The 20,780-nt window shown below is 48.6% G+C and overlaps 1 protein-coding gene across 1 annotated transcript in view; it reads left to right on the top strand.

The window, feature by feature from the left end:
- The window catches only part of LOC120838869 (E3 ubiquitin-protein ligase parkin-like), a 94,187-nt gene extending 74,028 nt beyond the window's left edge, over nucleotides 1–20,159 (top strand). Inside the window, exons 3-5 of the mRNA XM_040208972.1 lie at nucleotides 1,768–1,962; nucleotides 19,568–19,697; nucleotides 20,032–20,159. Coding sequence (XP_040064906.1) covers nucleotides 1,768–1,962; nucleotides 19,568–19,697; nucleotides 20,032–20,159 — 453 coding nt within the window. The remainder of the gene's footprint in view (nucleotides 1–1,767; nucleotides 1,963–19,567; nucleotides 19,698–20,031) is intronic.
- The last annotated feature ends 621 nt before the right edge of the window (nucleotides 20,160–20,780 follow it).

Below are 20,780 nucleotides of genomic sequence, written 5' to 3'. Positions count from 1 at the left end.
CCATCACGTGTCTGCGAGCCATGTTTGCAAACCAGGGTTCGCCGGACATTGTAGTGTCAGACAATGGTCCAGCGTTTGTGAGCGACATGTATGCCACATTTTTGAAGAAGAATGGAGTGAGACGAATACTGGTACCATCGTACCACCCAGCGTCTAATGGCGCTGCAGAGCGTGCAGTTCAGACTGTAAAAAGGAAGTTGCAGAAGGCTGGACCGGGGGACCTTCGTACACAAATTGCGCGCATGCTGATCACTTACAGATCGACGCCACATGAGGTCACGGGTTGCAGCCCCGCCGAGTTATTGCTGGGGCGAAAAATTAAGACTGCGATGGACCTGCTTCGACCTGACCTGAGGATCACGGTGCAGCAGAAGCAGCTTCAGCAGAAAATCAGATGTGACAAAAGAACGAAACCTCGGATTCAAGCACAGCCTGGTGAACAAGTATTCGCCAAGAACTTTCGTCCAGGCCCTGCATGGATGCCGGCTGTGGTCACCGCCCAGGGAACATATTCATCGGACCTCCAGCTGGCTGACGGGCGACAGTGGACGCGCCACCATGATCATCTCGGACAGGCGAACCGGTTGCCGCAAGTTTATTATAGTAGACATGCTGGAACAGCTGCAGACATTGAGAAGGACCCTGACATTCCAGGCACTGGTCCTGACATGTCCAAAACGGCACAGCTTGTTCTGGCACCTGACCTCTCCTATCAGACGCCTGAACCCACCTGCCCAGAGGTTCCAGCTGATGAACAACAGCAGCCAAGGGCTGCAGAAAGCACAGCGTCTCCTCGTCAAACGACTATCACCACACCTCCCCGTCGGGGCACCAGGGTGTGTCGGCCTGTGCAGCGCTACTCTCCGTAATTACGTTGATTCATTTTCACGAACCTTTCCTTATATCTCTTAGTTTCCACTAACTTTCATTATTAGGGGTGGGAGGGGTGTGATACCTTGCGTTGTACACGCGAGGGCGCCACCGCGGTGGTAAATAAACAGACGACGACGACGATGCCTGACTGGGCCAGTCAGTGCGGTCTACGTCCTCGATTTGGAATGTTGTCCCTGACCTTGACTCCGGCAGCGTGCCTGGCGTGGATTATCACAGATTCTCAAGCTAACAGAAAGTTGCCGAACACAAACGGAGGCGTAACCTGAAGCAAGGCATTATTTACGGCTTTTGTGAGCCCACTTGGAAGTAATAAAGGCAAGTGTTTGAATCTGCTGATTTTTGGACTGCCCTATTATTCGTACGTGTTTTCGGTCCCTGCGAAGTCCAACAATCGGTCGGCGACTGCACACGTAGCAGAGCAGGTTGAAAAACTAGAGAACACGCAGAAAGAATAAAACACGTAAGACAAACACACACAGTTCTTTCAATGAGCAACGAATAGTTATGAGATGCCCATGACGCTAAGACCTTGAACTCCTAAGAATTGGAGGAAAACCAAAAAATTGAAGGAAAACACAAAATTTAGAAATAAAACCAAGTACACTATGTATGCACATAGTGTAGTGCAAAGCTGCCGAGACTGGGAGTTTTTTAAATCCTAGAACTCTCCATCTTGGGGCACAGGAGGGGAAGGGGGGCTTACCGAGGCTAGCCGCTGTTTGGCCACCCCTGCTCCAGCACTCTTTCCGCCTCTTTGTGCTCCCCAAGGGATAGGCAAGAACACTTCTGCCACAGCGTCGGGCAGAAAAGAGAAACCACAGTTTAGGGCGCAGAAAAGGTCCCAAACGTACAGACGTTCTTCCGGATTTGCAGTACCAACGCTACCAGCGGTTTGCGGCCGAGGAGTTTGTGCTGCAGGCGGGAGGCGTGCTGTGCCCCCAGCCCGGCTGCGGGCAGGGCATCTTGGTGGACCCTTGCTGCACGCGGGTCAGCTGCGAGGCTGCCACCCAAGGCTGCGGGGTGAACGGGACTGCCTATTCCTCCCAACCGCTGGTTTTCTTACCTGCAGTAGGAGGAATGGTGCCAAGCAATCTTTCCGTTTAGGCAGCTTCCGTTTCGGTATGCTTCCTCCTTGTTGCCCAGTGGCTCATCTAACTTGACGCTTCATGGCGCATGCCCAGATCTAAAAACTACTAATGACCTCAGTGTTTGACGACTTGCGCAAATATTAAAATTTGGAAAATAGTTTCGAATAATACGCTATTCAATACTTGCTTCGAGGTGAACTGCGATATTTGTATTTTTCGAGGTGTTATCGCGCACCCAGCGCCGGCGCAATGCGAAGAAGCACCACTTGCAGAGCTCATTTCCATGACTGCTGCTTCTCCGCAGTGCAGCGGTGCTCAATAAAAAGCGTGCTCAACGGGGCTAACCTGCCGCGATCAACGCCTCGAAGAGCACGAATATTGCAGTCGCGTGCTTAGGAGGAAAGCAGACTTTCAAAGCGGGATGGTGCACGCGGGCGCCTCGTGTATTTAAAAAGAAACTTTGTGAATTACCATTTTCGAAATCAAAATTTTCCATATTATATTATGGGCGAGTATGTCAGGCTAAATACCCTAACAAGCTGCATTAATCATTCCTGACTGAAGAAAAGATATATGCATATTAGCAAGAATATTTACAAATCGTCTCAATTAGCTATGCTGGGCATCTGTAGAAGTAATTTTGCTAGTGACTCTTTCAACGCTTACCGTCGAATGAATTTTACGATTTTACGTCCGTGACATCACTTTCCAAAGATGCGAAAATATTTATAAAATAATTTTGACATCCCCATCAAAATATTTACTCTTTTGACGGAAGACACCAGAACCATTTTTAGTGCAGAACCATATCCAGTTAAGTGCCAGCAAAGGAAGTGGACAGGCCGACTGCCAGCTGAACACGGATGCAGCGCTTGTCTCTTCACCGATTAGACACCAGTGCCAGCTAAACCTCTCGCTCGAGTGCCTCCGTCTAACTCCTGGCAAGAAAAAAACATCACGCGTTCAGACAGTCGCCGTTGCTTCGTGAAACGAGCGCACTCCAGGCTATACAAAGAATGCAAGAAACACTCACAGAAAAGCAGAGGAAAAAAAGTCTGTGGTGTATTACACTTGAGATATTGCGAGTGTTAGGTTCTATTTGGCCGCAAGCTCTACTCGCTGCTGTAGAGAGCCTAGTAGGGAGCGTTTGCTATTTAATGGCAAACACCTCCCGCGAAGATTGGCCAGAATTGTGCATGCGCCGCGTAATTGTGTGGCGCGCAGGAAAGCAGGAGACTCCTCCTTGTATCTCGTATTGCAAAAACACAGTATTCCCTCGTTGGACTAAAATCGCTTTTTTCGAATTATTGCTTTTATCGAAGTTGGCCCGACTGAAATGCACGCATTTTTAGGGGAATTGTTCTAAATGTATCAGCGGCCGACCACACTTAATACGAAGACTGAGGTGCCGAAACCACACAAGCCTACCCGGAGCCACAAGGGATACCCTTGCATGCCCTCTTCTCCACTGCAGCAAACTGGGAAAACGGGAGTGAATGGTGACAGAGGGCAGAGCTCACAGAGCGCCGCTTCCGATGCCGATGGGCCGACACAGGGGTGCGGGCAGGGAGCAGCATCAACGATCCGACGCTACTCGCAGTGCCCGTGGCCGACGCTGCCCGACTCCTGTCGGAATGGGGTCAAGGGAACGATGGAGCCCAGAGGAGACCATCCCTTAGGGAGGACACACGCCTGAGGCACACACGCGAGCATCGTATGGGAGATTGGGAGTGTATACCGAAAGTCGCTTAGATCTGCCAGGTTGAGAAAAGTGGCTGGCCCAAGTCCGAAATCGCCAAAGAATTTGACCTGGCATCAGCTGTTTGACTATGTCCACCATACTGCGGAACAAGCGAGGCACATTGGACAGGTTCGAGAAGTTTCTCATGGAAGAGAAAGCGCACCCGCGGCCCGAAGATCCCCAACTGCTTCGCGCACATCGGAATTTCTCTCGCCAGTATCCTTGCCGAGCCGGCGCACTATCTCCATAGCTGCAGTGATCTCTACTGGAGTGTGTGAAAACATGTCGGCGAAGTTACCGAGGATAGCTTTGATTCGTTCACGCCAGTCGATACGGACATTCTCGTTGTTGCTGCTGCCACGGATTGTGCGATTGTAGACTTTGCGTGCGGCCAGGGTTAACACGAAGCAACGTCGGAGGGGCACCTTGGAAAACTGACGACTGCGGAGACACGAAACATCCTACGGCTGCTTCAAAACAAAGTGGAGTGCAGCGGCTGTGACAGTGTTCTTGCGGCGCCTGGAGCACTTTGAGGAGAACGGATGCCCGGATGAAGTTATCGGCAAACTCCACTTAATTATTTTTTTGCTCGGTAAACTGCTGCAAGATGTTCATAACCAAGGTTACATATACAGCAAGAGTGTTGCGCATTTTTCCCGTCCACCTCTGAGGCTGCTGGCACTGTTTTTTTGGCTCAATTGCTTTTATTGAATTACCGCTTATATCAAATTTTTCTTTGTTGCCCCATGGACTTGATTATAATGAGGGATTACCGTAAATCATGTGGTCGAGAACGAACAGTTTGAAACTTTTTGAAATCTAGGCTCTCTACCTTGCTGCTAGATTCCAATTTCGGATACACTCTGTCTACTGCATCTCGCACTGCAGCAGGCTCCAAGAAGGTCACATTGTCTCCGCGGAAGATGGCACAGACAAGTAAAACAGAAACCGCGCGCTTACCGAGCCCGACACGGGGCTGCGAGGCCAGCCGTGTGCACGGAGCCTCGGAAGTGTGCTCTTTCGTCCCCGGCCGAGCGGGTTGCGCTCTACAAGGAAAGCTGCAATCTCGTGGCGGCTCTGGAGTTCTTCCCAGTACGGCCGTACATGCGCTAATCCTGGGCCGCCTACTTCTGCCGGCCCTTGGCACCACCCTAACACGTCACATTCGGTGTCACATCTGCCTTTGCCACACTAGTACGGCAAAGGGGCAACTTGTTTCTTATAAAGCGACGCAGTAACCACGGAGGTGTAGGCAGGTGTAGTTCAAGTCTTTCGCCTCGGTGCCTTTGCTACGCGTCGCCGCTTGATGTGATGATGCAGAAGCCGGTGTCTCGTACTCCCCCTGGAGTTGCTCGTAGCAGGCGTCGCCGACCGTAGCGGCTGGTCCTCCCTCCGAGCTCTGGTCGTCACCGTACGTCGCGGCCCGACCCTGGCTTTCACTGCTGCTTCTCCTCTCGCGCTCGCCGTTCTATTTTCGCGCTCGCTGTCCTCTGAAACGCGCTCGCCGTTCTCTGGAACGCGCTCGTTCCCTTCCGCTTCTTTTCTTCTTCCACCCGTAATAATCGTCACGGGCACGTGACACACCCCCCTCACTTCGAGAACTTTACAATATGAAGTTTCTTCACGAAGGCGACCTCCTCGATGGCTTGCTATAGTGACCGCGCCACATTAAAAAATACCACCACACTTGGTCCTTAGCAGTCACGCACGTATGCCGTTTCCACATCACAAAAATTAGTATCGCCCAAATCACGAAAACAAACCGTGGTTACACTCTCGCGTCCCTAATTGCTCGTACAAATCACATGGGCAACACACTCTTGTCCTGACCTAACTCAACAACAAAAACGAAAAAAAATCCTAATGGGTCTCATTAACCCTGTGTCCTGCCTTTACGAACGAATATCCCCCGACGGCTTAGCTCTCTAGACGACTTAAGAAGTCTGCTCCAACATTGTCTTTCCCCTTAATGTATTCGATGTGAAAGTCCTGTTCCTGCAATGATAACCTCCATCGCAATATGCGACTGTTGGAGTGCTTCGCTTTGTTCAAAAACTCCAAAGCTCGGTGATCCGTTTGTATGCGAAATTTTCTGCCATATAAAAATAACCTAAATCACTCCACGGCCCAAACAATCGCCAGACACTCTTTCTCTACGGTGGCGTAATTCTTCTCCGATTTTCCCAGTGTTCTGCTTGCATATACCACTGGATGCAACAGTCCTTCACTTTCCTGGAGCAATATTGTGCCCAGGCATGCATCAGATGCATCCGTCCTCAAAACGAATTCCTTGTCGGGATCTGGCGCCAACTGGATGGGTGGTCTCGATAAGCAGTCCTTCAGTCTCTCGAACGACTCCTCCTGTGCTGACCCCCATTCAACTTGATTTCGTTCTCCTTTCTTCGTAAGCTCCAGCAGTGGTGTAGCAAGACCCGCGTAGTTTGGGACGAAATCGCGGTAATAGCCGGTCAGCCCGAAAAGCCACTTCACTTGACGTTTTGTCACCGGCCTTGGCGCGTCTTGCATCCTTCCAAGGATCTCCGCGTGGGGTGCGACTCGTCCTCCACCCAACTCATGACCGAGGAAGGTCGTCTTTGCAAATGCAATCTCGTATTTCTTCGGCCGAGCCGTGATGTTAGCTTCTTGCAACCGATCAAAAACTGTCTGCAACGTTCTCATGTGTTGCGTCCACGTATCCGAGGCGATGAGAATGTCATCGATAAAATAATGGGCCTCCGGAATTTTATGAAGCAATTTTCTCATCAGTCTAGTGAAGGTAGCAGAGGAAGTCTTGAGCCCGAAAGGCATGAACCTAAACTGGTAAAGTTTGCTACTCGACGAGAACGCTGTCTTCTCCTTGGCCAAATCCTCCATCGGGATCTGCCAGTATCCCTTCGATAGATCCAGCTTAGAGAAATATTTCTTACGGCCCACCTTGGCGAAGGTGACGTCCGCCCTTGGAATCGGCTCTGCGTCATCCTTAAGCACGTCGCTTAACTTCCTGTAATCAACGCAAAACCTGTTAGAACCGTCTTTCTTTCTAACAATTACAACCGGCGCAATATACGGTGACGTGCACCGTTCAATAACGCCCAGTCGGAGCATTTCCGAAATCTCCTTTCCGACTGGCTCTTAGACGGAAAATGGCAACGCATGTTGCCTTACCCGCACAGGCTCTTCGGTTGTCAATTTCAGGTCGCACGTGATCAAGTTAGTCTGACTCGGAAGATCTGAAAATATGTTCTTATACTGTTCGATCAACCTCCACACCTCATCTTTATCATCATCATCCAGGTCATCGTTGACCGTGACCTCTTTCCAGTCATGAGCAATCACGTTATCAAGCCTCGATGCCTTGTTGGCCTCTCCAGCAAGTGTTGCCTCGCCAAGTTCCTGCGTTACCGCACTGCAGCTTAGCTGCCTCCGTTCGACCTCGACCCTCTCTTGGTATCTCTTGAGCATATTCACGTGGAACACCTTCTTGCGTCCTCCAACATCGAGCTCGTAGTCCACTTCGTTCTTTTTGCTGGATACTAAAAATGGTCCTTTCCACTGCATTATTAACTTGTTGTGGTCACTCGGTAGGAGAATGAGGGTCAAGTCCCCTTCTTGCAGTTGGCGGTTGACGCTTTTTTTGTCATAGTGCTCCTTGTACTTGATCTTGGCCTCTTCCAAGAAGCGGTGAGCCAACATCAAGGCCGGAACTCACTGAGTTCCGGCCTTGATCCCAGGAAACCAACTACCCGAATATGGCACATCACGCGAAGCCTCAGCGTAAGGCCAAAGCAAATTCACCCCCTCAGAGCCATTTCTTTGAGACGCCAAATATCTGAAACAGTCGTGGCAGAAGAGTTCTGCATCAAGATTACAAGCTGCCCCTCCGGTAACAATCCCAGCAAGGGTGCACCAGATGGTCACGTCCCTGTAAGTGCATGTAATTTTATGGACGACCGTTTCAGCTTAAAGGAACTAGACATAGCACTTGCTACATCCAACACTAAGTCCTGTCCAGGTCCAGATGGCATACGCTACTCAGCCTTACGTCACTTGGGGGAAACTGCTAGAATGGCCCTACTCACTTTATTCAATACCTCATGGGCGACTGGCATTATACCCCAAGATTAGAAAATCGCTCGCGTAATACCAATTCTCAGACCAGGGAAACCACCACGCGATATCAATTCATACCGCCCGATCGCATAAACTAGCTGCATAAGCAAAATAATGGAACGCATGCTGCTTGCACGCATGGAATGGGATCTTGAAAATAGATGCATTTATCCTTCATCCATGAGTGGTTTCCGACGTGGCAGATGCAGTATTGACAACGTTATTGATCTAGTGTCTAGCATAGAGCAAATAAAATCAGTCAAGCAGGTCACCACCGCAGTATTCGTTGACATAAAAGCAGCCTTAGATTCGGTAGAACACGAGGCCATACTTTCTGACATGAAGGCGATTGGTTTCGGAGGGCGCTTATATACATGGATTTCCAGTTACCTTAAAGAACGAAAAGTCTATATGTCAACACAAGATGGCAACACTGACTTCCATGAGATCAAACAGGGGGTTCCCCAAGGTGGGGTACTCAGCCCAATGCTGTTCAGCATATGCCTTATAGGATTTCTGAAGATACTCCCTGTTTCCGTGCATGTATCTTGATACGCTGACGATATATGTTTGTGGTCATCGAGCAAGTCATTATATATAAACAGAGCCAGGCTACAAAAAGCCCTCAACATTGCCGCACGGTACCTTAGCAGCCGAGGCTTGTACATATCACCAGAGAAGACTGCGGCGTTGGCGTTTACAATGAAACAAACATACAGATATCCCATCAACTTGGAAGGAACCCCAATCCCATATGTCTCCGAACATGCACTTTTGGGCGTGACTCTCGATAGGCAAATGACGTGGGGACCCCATATTAAACGGTTAAAAAAAAAGCTCACCTCGTTCACACACATAATCAAGATAATCAGTGGAACCAGATGGGGATGCTTTGTATCGGCGCTGATGGCTCTGTATAACGCTCTATTTGTCGGTCTTATGCGCTACAGTTTGTCAGTCATGCAACGTGTCTCGCGGTCTTGTTTTAAAGAACTTGAAAGCGCCCAAGCGCAAGCACTTCGTGCCTGCCTTGCATTGCCAAAATGTACCTCCACCTCTGGAACTCTGGCGGAATCTCGTGCGAAATCTTCCGCAATATTAAGGACGCAAGAAACACTTCGAGCTCATCTACGACACAGAACCAGAGTGTATAAACACCACCTGGCAGACATTGTCAAATATAGACCGTCATCTGGCTTTGCGCAAGTTATTATGGTACTAGAAGACTATATGCCAAGTTCAATTGAGGCAGCTGCGATTCCACAATATCCACCTTGGAAGTACCCTCACCTGGAAATAAGAACAAGCATACCAGGAATCACTAAAAAAAATTCAGCTCCTTCCCCGGTAATTACGCAGATATCTCTCGAATATATTCAAAGAACTTACGAGTCATTTACTCATATCTACACCGATGGTTCTACAATTCCCACATCTTCAGCCCTGGGGGTATACATTCCATCCACAGCCACATACATAAAGGCTAAACTAAGCCACGCCACCTCATCAACAGCGACAGAACTAGCAGCTATTCGTGCAGCTGTTGTACACGCGGGCACTCAAAGCCCACGATGTTGGGCAATACTTGTCGACTCCAGGTCTGCGTTGTACGCTCTATCTTCGATAAGAAAAGACAACATTAACTCACAACTAGTGCATGATATTTTACAGGCTATTCAGTATGCATCGAGTCAGGGACATCACTTCATCTTGCAGTGGATTCCGGGCCACTCCGGGATAATTGGAAACGTGTGCGCCGATAGAGCCGCTAAAGACGCCCACGAGAGCACAACTGCTGTATTTATTCCGTTTTCAAGATCTGATGCCAATCATCTAATCAAATCTATCGGAGATGAAATCTCGCTATCTTTATGGGAAAATCCGCAATATCACTATTACAGCCTTCACCATATTGATCCTAAACTCGAATTCCGGATACCACGAGGGCTACCAAGGAAACTTGAGGCGGTGTTACATCGTTTGCGGCTCAATGTTGCATATACTAAATACTATCTTCATAAAATTGGCAAAGCTGAATCTTCCGATTGCTCATCGTGTAGAACAGTTCATAACATCGAACACGTCCTTTGTGCCTGCGGGAATTACAGTATTGAAAGGACCGCACTGAAAACTCGCCTGAAATTAAAGGAAGAGGACCAGGTGGACTTGAAGCTTCTATTTGGACCCTGGCCTTCCACTACAGATAGTTACAAGGCTACTGAAGCTCTTTTACATTTCATTAAGAAGACACATCTTCATCAAACACTTTAAGGAACTGCAGTCCAGTGTGCTGTAAAGTGAGCCAACACTTGCCAACGTAACAGTTTTGAGAGTGTGTATGTGTGTGTATTGTGTGCGTGCGCATTTGTGTATTTTTTTTCTATTCACCTCTTTATCTTCTTTCTTCGTTCTAATATCTTTGCTATCTTTGTCTATACTATTTCTTTTTATTTCCTTTTTTTTAATTTCATCTTCTTTCACAGCGTAGCAAGCCGGCACAAAGCGCTGGCTGACCTCGCTGTCTTCTTTTCAATAAATGCTCATTTCTCTCTCTCTCTCTCTTAGCTCGAGTACATGACCGTAGGACGTCCTCACGTCGTCTTCGAGCGTTTCGTTGGACCAGATCTCCTTAAGGATGGCCAAAGGTCCCCGAACTCTTCGGCCGTATAGTAGGTCAAATGGTGAAAACTTCAGGCTTGCCTGTGGCACTTCCCTGTAGGCGAACAGTAGTGCCGGTAGGTACACATCGCGACACTGTTAGCGCGAACACGACATCGGCGTATTTTCACATTTTACTTCTAAATAGTATTAGTGAGCACGAAATTTTGTCGCTTACATTATAGAACTAAATTAGATCTTTTCGTAGTAATAATAACTTGGATGACATCCCTTGGTTTCAAAGAGAAAAACGGGAAAAACAGGCGATCGCTTGTTCGCGCTAACAGTGTCGCGCTCTGTACCTGTCCCAGTCCTTGGGCCTTTCTTGACACATTCTTCTAATCATCTGTTTGATGGTTCCATTAGATCTTTCCACCAACCCGTTCCCCATCGAATGGTAGGGTGTAGTCATGAGATGCTTCATGAACAGCAGCCGGCTTACCTCTTTCATGAGTTCCGACGTGAAGCCGGAACCTCTATCGCTAAGAACCTCATTCGGGATTTCATATCAAGAGAACATTTCCAGCAAGGCTTCTGCCACTTTCTCCGTGCTTCTTAATGAAATAGCATCCGGGTACCTTGTGGGAACGTCCACCATGATCAGAATATATCGGTTGCCCGAACTCGCCGTTGGGTTGATCGGCCCGATGATGTCGATCGACACCCTCTTGAATGGCGACTCGATGGCAGGCATTGTCCCAAGAGGCGCTTTGCCTACTCTGCCTTTTGGCACCGTGCGCTGGCATACATCGCAGGAACGCACGTACCTCTTGATGTCACTCTGCATGCCCGGCCAAAAAAACTCTTCATCCGTTAGCTCGAGCGTGTTCTTCATGCCTTGGTGGCCTGACATGATACCATCGTATGCCATTGCCATGACAGTTGGTCGAAATCTTGCTGGAAGAGCCCAGCTGCTCTATACTCCTCCCGGTGAAAAATATACAGCTCCGAAAGAGTAGGTTGTTCTTTATCACCATTTCAAACTTCGTACGACACTTGTGTTTCTTTACCATCTTTCCGACCTTGTCGAAACATTTCCTTAATGACGGATCGTTCCTCTGTTCTTTCGAAAGCTTCTCGACCGTCGCTTCGAGAACTGTGGCACCTTCAGTGGAGGTTCCGCTTTGTTCCCGCACTTATTCTTCCTCGACTCTCCCACTCCCGCGGTACTTGAAAGCGGAGTTATCAGTCCCAAGTTCGTGTTTTCTGAGTCGTACGGAGAGGCCTCTTTGTGGTCCTTCCTCTCTGGTACCTCGGCTCTCTTGTCGAGCTGGTGGCCAACTCCCTGTACAGTAGGTGTCTTCCTCTCGTCACTTCGTTGTTGATCGGAATCCCAATATGGGTTCGGATCGTTGGGATCTCTCACTTGTGAAACGTTGCCAAGCACTAAGTCGTATAGAGGATCGTCGATGCACTTCGCCACAACTTTTCCTGCCAGAAAGGGTGTGTTGATCACAATTTCTGCCTCAGGTAAGTATTTCACTGTTCGGTCCAGTAAATATACGGGACTACAGTTTCCAGTGTAGCACCCAACGGGCCTAAGTTCTTTCTTACGACTACTGTATTGCAGCCGGTGTCCCGAAGCACCGTAACTTTTCTCTCGCCAATGCGGCCTTCCACCATAGGCATATTCTCCACCAGAAACTTGGGTGGCCTCCCTACAGCTGCGTTAACAACTGGTATTTTGTCGCCGTTCTTTAACGTAAGGTAGGTCTCATCTGGTTCTCCTGCCGTTTCGTCGGAGGCTGTCCACAGGCAAGAAGCTTGTGGTTTATCGCCAGAACTCATAGTGCATTTGCCGGCATTGTGTCCCATCCGGCTACAGTGCCAACATGTCGATGGTTTGTATTTTTGATTGCGACCCTTGCAATTCTCGGCTTTGTGTCCTACCTTATTGCATAAAAAGCATCAGAGGATCCTCCTTGTGTCCTCTCTGAGAGCTTTAGGGACTGTACTTGCACCGGTTTTCGGGTGTCCCTCTACCTTCGCTTTTAAAGCGCTCGGCTGAGTCTGTGCTTCCAGAAAGACGTCGGCTTTTTCAGCCAAATCATCTAGGGTCAAGCAGTCTTTTTCTTTGAGCAAACCATCAACTTACTAGCGCAAGTTGTCATAAACTGCTTCATTAGCATTCTGTCCCGGAGCGCCTCAAAAGTCTTCTCGACTCCTGCCACTTCGATCCACTTATCGAAATACCCCGTCAGCCTGGCTGCAAACTGTTTTCTTGTTTTCCCCATCTCCGGGCTTCGCCTCACGAAATCTTTCGCGATAACCTTCTTTTGTATCCCGGAATCTTTGAAGCAGCGCCAGTTTTGTCTTTGTATAATCTATCGCATCCGCAGGGGTCATGCGACCGACCACCGTCAGGGCTTCTCCTGTGAGACAAAGACTTAAAGTGGTTGCCCACTTGTCTTGTGGCCATCCGAGGCCTGTGGCCGTACGCTCAAACCTCTGCAAATACACGTCGAGGTCGTCGCGTGTCTCATTATACTGCGATATCAGTTTGTGTGGACTGGCGCTATGACTTGGTCCAGTCGAACCGCCTTCTCCTCCTTCCCCTCGCGCTTCGCGATTTCCTCTTTCCTGGGCAGCGATTCTGAGTTGTATAACTTCCCGCTCCTTATCCAGTCGGACACATTCCGCTTGACATGCGCGTTCTTGCGCCGCGTGCTCTTCTCTTGCAGCCTCCCGTGCCTGCAGCCCTTTCCTCTCTTTGAATATTTTTCTCCCTCTCAACCAGACTTTCAGCTCCTCTCCAGTGTATCCTTGTTCCCTTCCAGCCGACATCGATTTATCAATCTCTATAACCCCGGACCCAGTCATGGTCGCGAACTCTCCGCTCCGGACCAACGAGATCAGGCTAGTGGATTAATGGAATCCTGGCAGGCTCGCCAAATTGTCATCGTCAATCGGGAAAAAAGAGCAACGACATCCATGACAGGATCAAAAGGAGAAATGATATATTTACAAGAATGAAGATAGAAACGCGTCAGAAGCGATACAATAGGAAAAGAATTAGCAAAAAAAAAGCAAAACACTGAAGGCAGTTAAAGTCACGTCAACACACTCATAGCCCGTTCCCGCTACCGTCCTTGCCCTAAGTTCAAGTATTTCCCCTCGGTGCCTTGCGGAGCGCCGCCGCTTGATGTGATGATGCAGAAGCCGGTGTCTCGTACTCCCCCTAGAGTTGCTCGTAGCAGGCGTCGCCGACCGTAGCGGCTGGTCCTCCCTCCGAGCTCTAGTCGTCACCGTGCGGCGCGGTCCGACTCTGGCTTTCACTGCTGCTTCTCCTCTCGCGCTCGCCGTTCTCTTCTCGCGCTCGCTGTCCTCTACATCGGCTGAACAGGCTTCAATACTGCAAGACAAACCTTCTTGCTTGTGAAGTAAACCTGGAAAATTCGCCAAGATCAAAGAAAGCTGATCCCTAAATCTTATCTTCTGTTTGTTGTTTTTGTTATCGCCCAGTCACGCTCTAGTTTCGGCAGGCAGGGCCCTTGGGCTCCCCACTACATATTCATTATCCGTGTCGTACCGATAGAAGGAATTCTTTTTAAGTATTTTGTCGTAGTAAAGCTTGAACTTACTAGTTCCGAATCTTTGCCTTGCGAAGTCGCGTAGTTTTTTCCTTACTAATTGCATTTTTGGTGAGAAGTCCTCCTCTATCCATACACCAGGGGGCGCAGCGTCCTTCAGTTTATGCGCGTTCTTAATTACTTCATCTTTGCATTTAAAGTTCAAGAATTTTACGATGATTGGTCTGTTAAAACCAGGTTTCCGCCTGCCCAGTCGTTGTGCGCGCTCAATTTTGCCAACATTCACGTGTAGGTTGGAAGAAAGAAACGTTTTCACGATACGTTCAGAATCCGACCAGTTCTAACGTTCGCTTTCTGGAGTGCTTTAATTATGAGGTTATTGCGCCTCATTTGGTTGTTCAGCTCGTCTGACAAGACTTCACTTTCACGCTGTCTTCGAGATATGGTATTTACTTCAGTTCTTACTTCGCGAATTGCGGCATTCACGGTAACCAGGTCTTCCTTTAACTTTGCAATCTCATTCATAGATTCTTCAAGATTTGAAACACGGCTGTTAATATCACTGATGCCTGCATTGATTTCGTTTAGTTTGTGTGTTGTTTCTTCCTGGTACCGTTTGTTTGATTCTAGAGATTCCTTTACAGCTGCAAGTATCTGATCCAGCTTATCGGGACCGGGGTTGGTTTCCACGTCACCAGCACAGATTAACAGCTGTGCAACACACAGACACATCAACAAAATTTTGGCGTCCGGGCACCATGTCTGAATGTATAATGCTAAGTGGTGGAAGCATGGTCTATTAAATGTCTTCGTACCTGTACGAGAAAAGAAACGGCCAATTTGAATGCGGTAAGTTGACAAGTCGTCACCCATTCTAACTTACGCCACAGAAACACACTACTGCGATTTGCAACCGCAACAACAGAAATCACAAAGCTTTGTAGTTAGGAGGGAGTGACAAGCTTACCTATAACAGAACGCAACAAGAACTGTGAATACTCCAGAAGAACGGTCGCAAATCCCGCTGTGGTAGTGGTTGTCGCTTCTTTTATAGTAATGTAGCGGTGTCGCCTCAGTCGCCTTCCGTGGTACGTGTAGTCGATTTTGCTCCAGGGGGGAGGCGCACACGGGTTGCTGAGTCGCCAATCTTCGGTTCCAACAGGGGATGACGCGGCGAAGATGGCCAGGATCGGCGAACGGCGCTATAACAGAACGCAACAAGAACTGTGAATACTCCAGAAGAACGGTCGCAAATCCCGCTGTGGTAGTGGTTGTCGCTTCTTATACGGTGATGTTGCGGTGTCGCCTCAGTCGCCGTCCGTGGTACGTGTAGTCGATTTTGCTCCAGGGGGGAGGCGCACACTGGTTGCTGAGTCGCCAATCTTCGGTTCCAACAGGGAATGACGCGGCGAAGATGGCCAGGATCAGCGAACGGCGCTATAGACCTTTGCAGAAAAAGCTCTCTGGCCGCCGCCATTTTGCGAGCCGAGCGACCCCTATCAGCCAGACATTTCTGCCACCTGCCTGAGCTGTGGAGACCCGGTCAGCGTGACTCCCCAGCTGCATTGTGCATTCGGAGTTCGCCGGCTTTTCTGGGAAATTTTTACTTTATTTGCCTGTTTAGGATGCTTACCCTTCGTCTGTTATCTTGCACTGTGAGAACCAAAGAATACCAGGGCTCATAGCCTGCTCGGTATCGCAGGAAACGAACGAAGAGAACAAAGCCCGCGACGCGGGAATATCGACGTTCTTCGAGGATTATTTCCGTTGAGATAATCTCCAAAAAGCCTTCCCGGCTTGTGTTCCGGGTCTTCGCGAAAAATAGCTTATAGGGTCGGGTCCGGGGTGTGGGGACGGAATAGACTCGTTCGTTCATTTGCTTTGAAGCTGTGCGAAAAAGCAGCTCTCTTCAACATGTGCCCGAATCACGCCGGATTCCGTCCGATCGTCGTGAAGTTACTATCGTCGACACTGTTTATTCGATACGCTGTGTTATTTGAGATCTTTCCCAAACCCTATTCGGAGAACGCGGCACCGTGGGTACCCCACGGTGCCGCAATATATGTTGTTCGATTGATGAGACTCATTGAATTTCATGTTGTGGGCGGAGAATATCCATGCAGTTCGAATATCCTGTGTGGTCAAATATTTTCGACGGTTAAGACCTTTGTAGATTGACACGGCTGAGTGTATGGTGCCGTAAAAAGATCAACATAAAATAAAACAAACATCCCTGTTGCATTCGTTCTGTCGCTCACGGACTCACCAAAACAGCTTTCATTGCTTTGTTTTTGTTCCCAAAAATAGTACAGAGAATTCTTAAAAACCCCGAGAAATTCTATTGGCCATAGAACACAAAAGAAAAATATAACACGGCAATTTAGCCTCCACCAGCGTTCGGAAGTGCGCCTACGCAGGCTGCCACAGTCGACTGACGAGAAACTCCACAGCTCAGCGCAGTCGGGCAACACTGACCTACCCTCTCAAAACCAGGGACGCGCGCTGTAAATCGCTTCGTTCGAGACTGCCACTGGAAAGGTCTATAACAGAACGCAACAAGAACTGTGAATACTTCAGAAGAACAATCGCAAATCTTAAAATGCTTCGCTAAAATCATTGATTTTAGCGAAGCATTTGATGTCCCTCAGGATATAGAAACTTGACGGTCATAGAATGGATAGTAAGGTGTGTGGGGTATTGGGGCCTGATCCGGCCGAGCCCCTCCCAGGAAGTTACGCTTACGACAAAAGAACCTTGGACTCACAGAATCTCGCCAAAACCTAGCTTCTTGTCTCTAGGGGTGGTACATCGGATATGTGATTAACCTCCCACTGAAACGGTATGTCGTGCTAGAGGGTTGTGCTTTTGGACGTGACGTCGGGAGTTCTTCAAGGATCTGTCCTTCGCTGTACTTGGATGATATAGTCCATGTTGTGACATTTAGTGTGCACCTGTTTGCGGACAATAGCATTGTTTCTAAAAAATGTAGTGCAGGATGATGTTCTTGAGGTGGATATTACTAACATTACTGATGTCAGTAATATCATGGAAAAATCGTGGGAAACGAGCCTCAAAAAGACTGTTCATGTACCATTTACAAAACATGTTTCATCCAACAGTGCTTATACCATTAATGCCGAACGCCATATTACATAGTTTTAAAATAACCTACGCAGTACTAGCGCACGTTACCGATGAATTTAGCGCTTGCTTCAGCGGATGCTACGCAACAGTTTTAGAGTAGCATTTTTCCGCCGTGACACAAAACCCAAGCATCTCATGCTTGCAGTACCACCAAGGTGCAGTAACAATCTTTATTTTATGCACAAAATGCTGTAACTTGAAAAAGAAAGTTTTGGGTCCAAGGTAACATTTTAGATTTGTTTAAATATGAGAATGCGACGAGAGTGGTCCACCGTTCGTGTCCACTTGTGTCGCCTTGTCAAAAAAGGTTTCAAGTACCGACCTTCGCCAAGAAACTTTTGTGCATTGGAAGCAGCAAGTTGCCGGCGATTATTGCTCTCTTTGCTGGCTCTTCTGCTTGTGACGTGCACCTCCCGTAAGAGTGCGGACGTCGTCTCGGATTAAAAATCGCACCCACGAGCATGCCACCGACGTTGCGCTCATGGCGTTCTAACTGTGCTCATCCTGGCTTTAGCCAACTTCTCTTGCATCACGATTCCTCCTTGGAGGAACACAAAAAATTCTTTGTATGCACGCCAGTTTAAAAAAATAGCACCCGCAATGCACAAAATGTGGTTAGCGTTGAGCACGTGCCCAGTGGCAACAAGACTATTTTTTGCGTACGCTATTCTAAAACTGTCTAATATCATACACGAGTATGAATACCTTGGTGTATTCGTAGCTTTAATCCCAGGTTGAGACAAACGCATTGATTTTACTGTTTCTCAAAGCCTCGAGAATGCTTGGCTCCCTCTTGTAATTTTAAGTCTGTGCCGCCTTCTTGAAAGAAAGGCCTGCTCCGTTTTGGAATTCGCGCTCACTGTATGAAACCCCGACACTGTTCTAGCAACCAAGCTATTGAAGAGGTGCAAAACCGGGCTGCCCGTCTTGAAACAAGAGCTAAAAGGAGCCTAGGGTGGAGGAAGTTGAGCTTGAGAAGGGAAGGCCTTCGACTCATATTCACCGCAATGAAAGGATCATTTTTATCAAATGAAAAAATTCCCTCGTTCAACCAATGTTTTTGGGAACTCTTTTTTTCCTAAAACCATACGGGATTGCAACAAACTGCCAGTTTCTGTAGTTAGCACTATCGTCAGTGTTTCTAGTTTCTTTGTATTAGAACAGCTTGCTAATTGTTATACTAATAGGTGTTGTATAATACAAAATGTTTTATGCTAGTGTAGTTTTAATATTTCTAGGTAGTATAACTATTGTTTCTTCATTCCCAGATGTTTTTCCGCCTACTCCAATGCCTTATAGTGCTGTGGGCACTCAAATAATAATGTTGCAGTCCAAGAATATAGTCTATTTCAAATTGCAAAGTATCCTTCGTAGTGCTGTACAAAACAATTCACATCACGTAAAATGTTTTGTAAAAACTCTTTGGCAGCTAGCAATCGAGGTGCTGCGACAGAGGTGCTGCCGGCCTACAATTATCGTGCATTGAATTGCGTGTTTCTGTAAACGAGGGGTTCTCGAACTGGGTTCTGGGGAACAAGGGGGTTCCACGAGCTGGTCTCATGGGTTCCGCGAACACCCAAATTGCAACGCCCCTCCCCCTATTGCAGGCTGCGCGGCAGAACCATGCAAAGCACATTCATCTCACTTTGTACTGACATTGCGATTGATATGGTGGGGATATGGAAGCAACTCAAGCAAAATTGCCTACAATTGTGCATCTGTTGGTCCTCGGTGGGCAAATATGAAGGGGGGTTTCGCGGCAGTTTTTGAGGCTTCCTGAGGTTCCGTGAGGCCAAAACGTTTGAGAACCCCTGCTGTAAACAGTAGAATGACCTTTACTTTGCATGTTTGGGAGGCCGCTAGAACGTCACAAAACGAAGGATTTCCTAGCCAGTTTTGAATGAACCGATCTCACAGAGTGGATGCGTGACGCCGCTATAACTTGAGTTCTTGGGAGGCAGGCTGCAGAGCACGAGGTGGTTTGTGCGGTCTCGTGCTTTACATGCGAAGAGCTCCGGCAAGGTCGTTGTATGTGCAGAAAGTCTATAGTTCCTGGATGCTTTGTGGCAGCGGCGGTGTAGTCAGACTGGCTGGTGAGATCGGTCTATTGAAATATGCCCGCTTGGTGTAGGGAAGCACATTGTGCAGCTTGGAAGGTGTGCCACCTGCATCTCCGCATTGCACTCATGTGCTGCGTGGAAGTGTGTCGCGCAGTGTGTGGTTGCACCGCACTCTTCAGTGCATTGCACGCGTGTATTGCAGGGAAGCGAGTTGGAAGTCCGAGGTTTCACCGCTTTGCATGCGCGTGCTGCAGCAAAGCGTGCTGTACAGTCGGAGGTTTTACCGCACATCTGCCCAGGGCCGTGCTGCACGCTCGACTGCATTGCACACGTGTGCCGCAGGGAAGCGTGTCGGCGTACCCGGTGGACGAGGCCCAGGCGAGAGACAGCCGGTGGGACGAGGCCAGCCGGCTGACGGTCCGCTCCACCACCAAGCCCTGCCCCATGTGTCGCACGCCCACCGAAAGGGACGGCCACATCCTCTTCTTGCGACAGATATCTAATTGTCAAAGAGAGAGGTGGGACTGATCGGTTTGCATTTGGGTGAGCTAATTTTCCTAAAGGCTGGGATTGGAAGCCTGAGTAGCCACACGTGAGCGAGTCAAACCCCTCTTGCTAAAATTTCTAAGGAGTCTCGCTCTTCAAGCACATAAATTGTCGTCACTGTTTTAGCCCTATTTTAGCGCGAGAAAGCCACACGTTGATGCGCAGTTATGGGCCGAACATGCCCGACGAATTGGAGAGTGTTGCAAGTATAAAAGAGAAGTGGGAGAGGTTGTTTGAAGGATCCCCATTTCTCTATGCAGGTGGCTGCATGCACATGATCTGCAGCCGCTCCCAATGTGGCTTCCAGTGGCTTCCAGTGGCTTCCAGTGTCTGGCTCTGCCAGACGGAGTGGTCACGCAACTGCATGGGGGCGCACTGGTTCGGCTGATGGACTTGTGCCAATCTCTTGCCACGGCGTGCAGTGTTTGACCAATTTCACTTATATGCTGGTTTGTTGCCAAGCGTAATGGAGGAATATGTGCGGCATTAAAAAGCCAACGTACTGGGCAGATGCTAGGGTGGTGAAGGGGACGACGAAAGAACCGGGTGTTTGGGGGAATACTAGTCAACAAAGTAACATTCAGCATTGCCTAAAGAAGGCCAACGGGGAACACAAGTTGGACGGGAGTGCCGCGCTAGCATTTTTGCCAATTGAACGCCAGTCCTTGCAAAAGCAGCAGCACTTCGGCGAGGTGAATATATTGCCATACGCACTGGCCGACATCTCGGGCGAGCGACGCCGGTAGCTTGCATCGGATGACTGGGCTCGGGGAAACTCCTGGTCGCTTTCCTGTTGAGTGCCTTGCTCTGACTGGGGACTTCCCCAGAGGGCCGCTTGTAAGCTAGCATAGCAGCAACATTTTCTGAAACCTTGTAGCTTGCCACATGCAAGATTTTTGTAAAAATCGAAAACTTTAAAGTACCGGAACCAGAATGTCGAGAGTCAGTCGGAAACGTATCGTTCTGGTAGGTTGCCTCCTTGTCACTCGCTTTAATTAACATAAGGAAT

This window comes from Ixodes scapularis, unplaced genomic scaffold, assembly GCF_016920785.2.
Source record: "Ixodes scapularis isolate PalLabHiFi unplaced genomic scaffold, ASM1692078v2 PGA_scaffold2__306_contigs__length_199485367, whole genome shotgun sequence".
NCBI lineage: Eukaryota > Metazoa > Arthropoda > Arachnida > Ixodida > Ixodidae > Ixodes > Ixodes scapularis.
The sequence above is the reverse complement of the archived record's forward strand: the minus strand, read 5'-3'. Positions and strand labels throughout refer to the sequence as shown.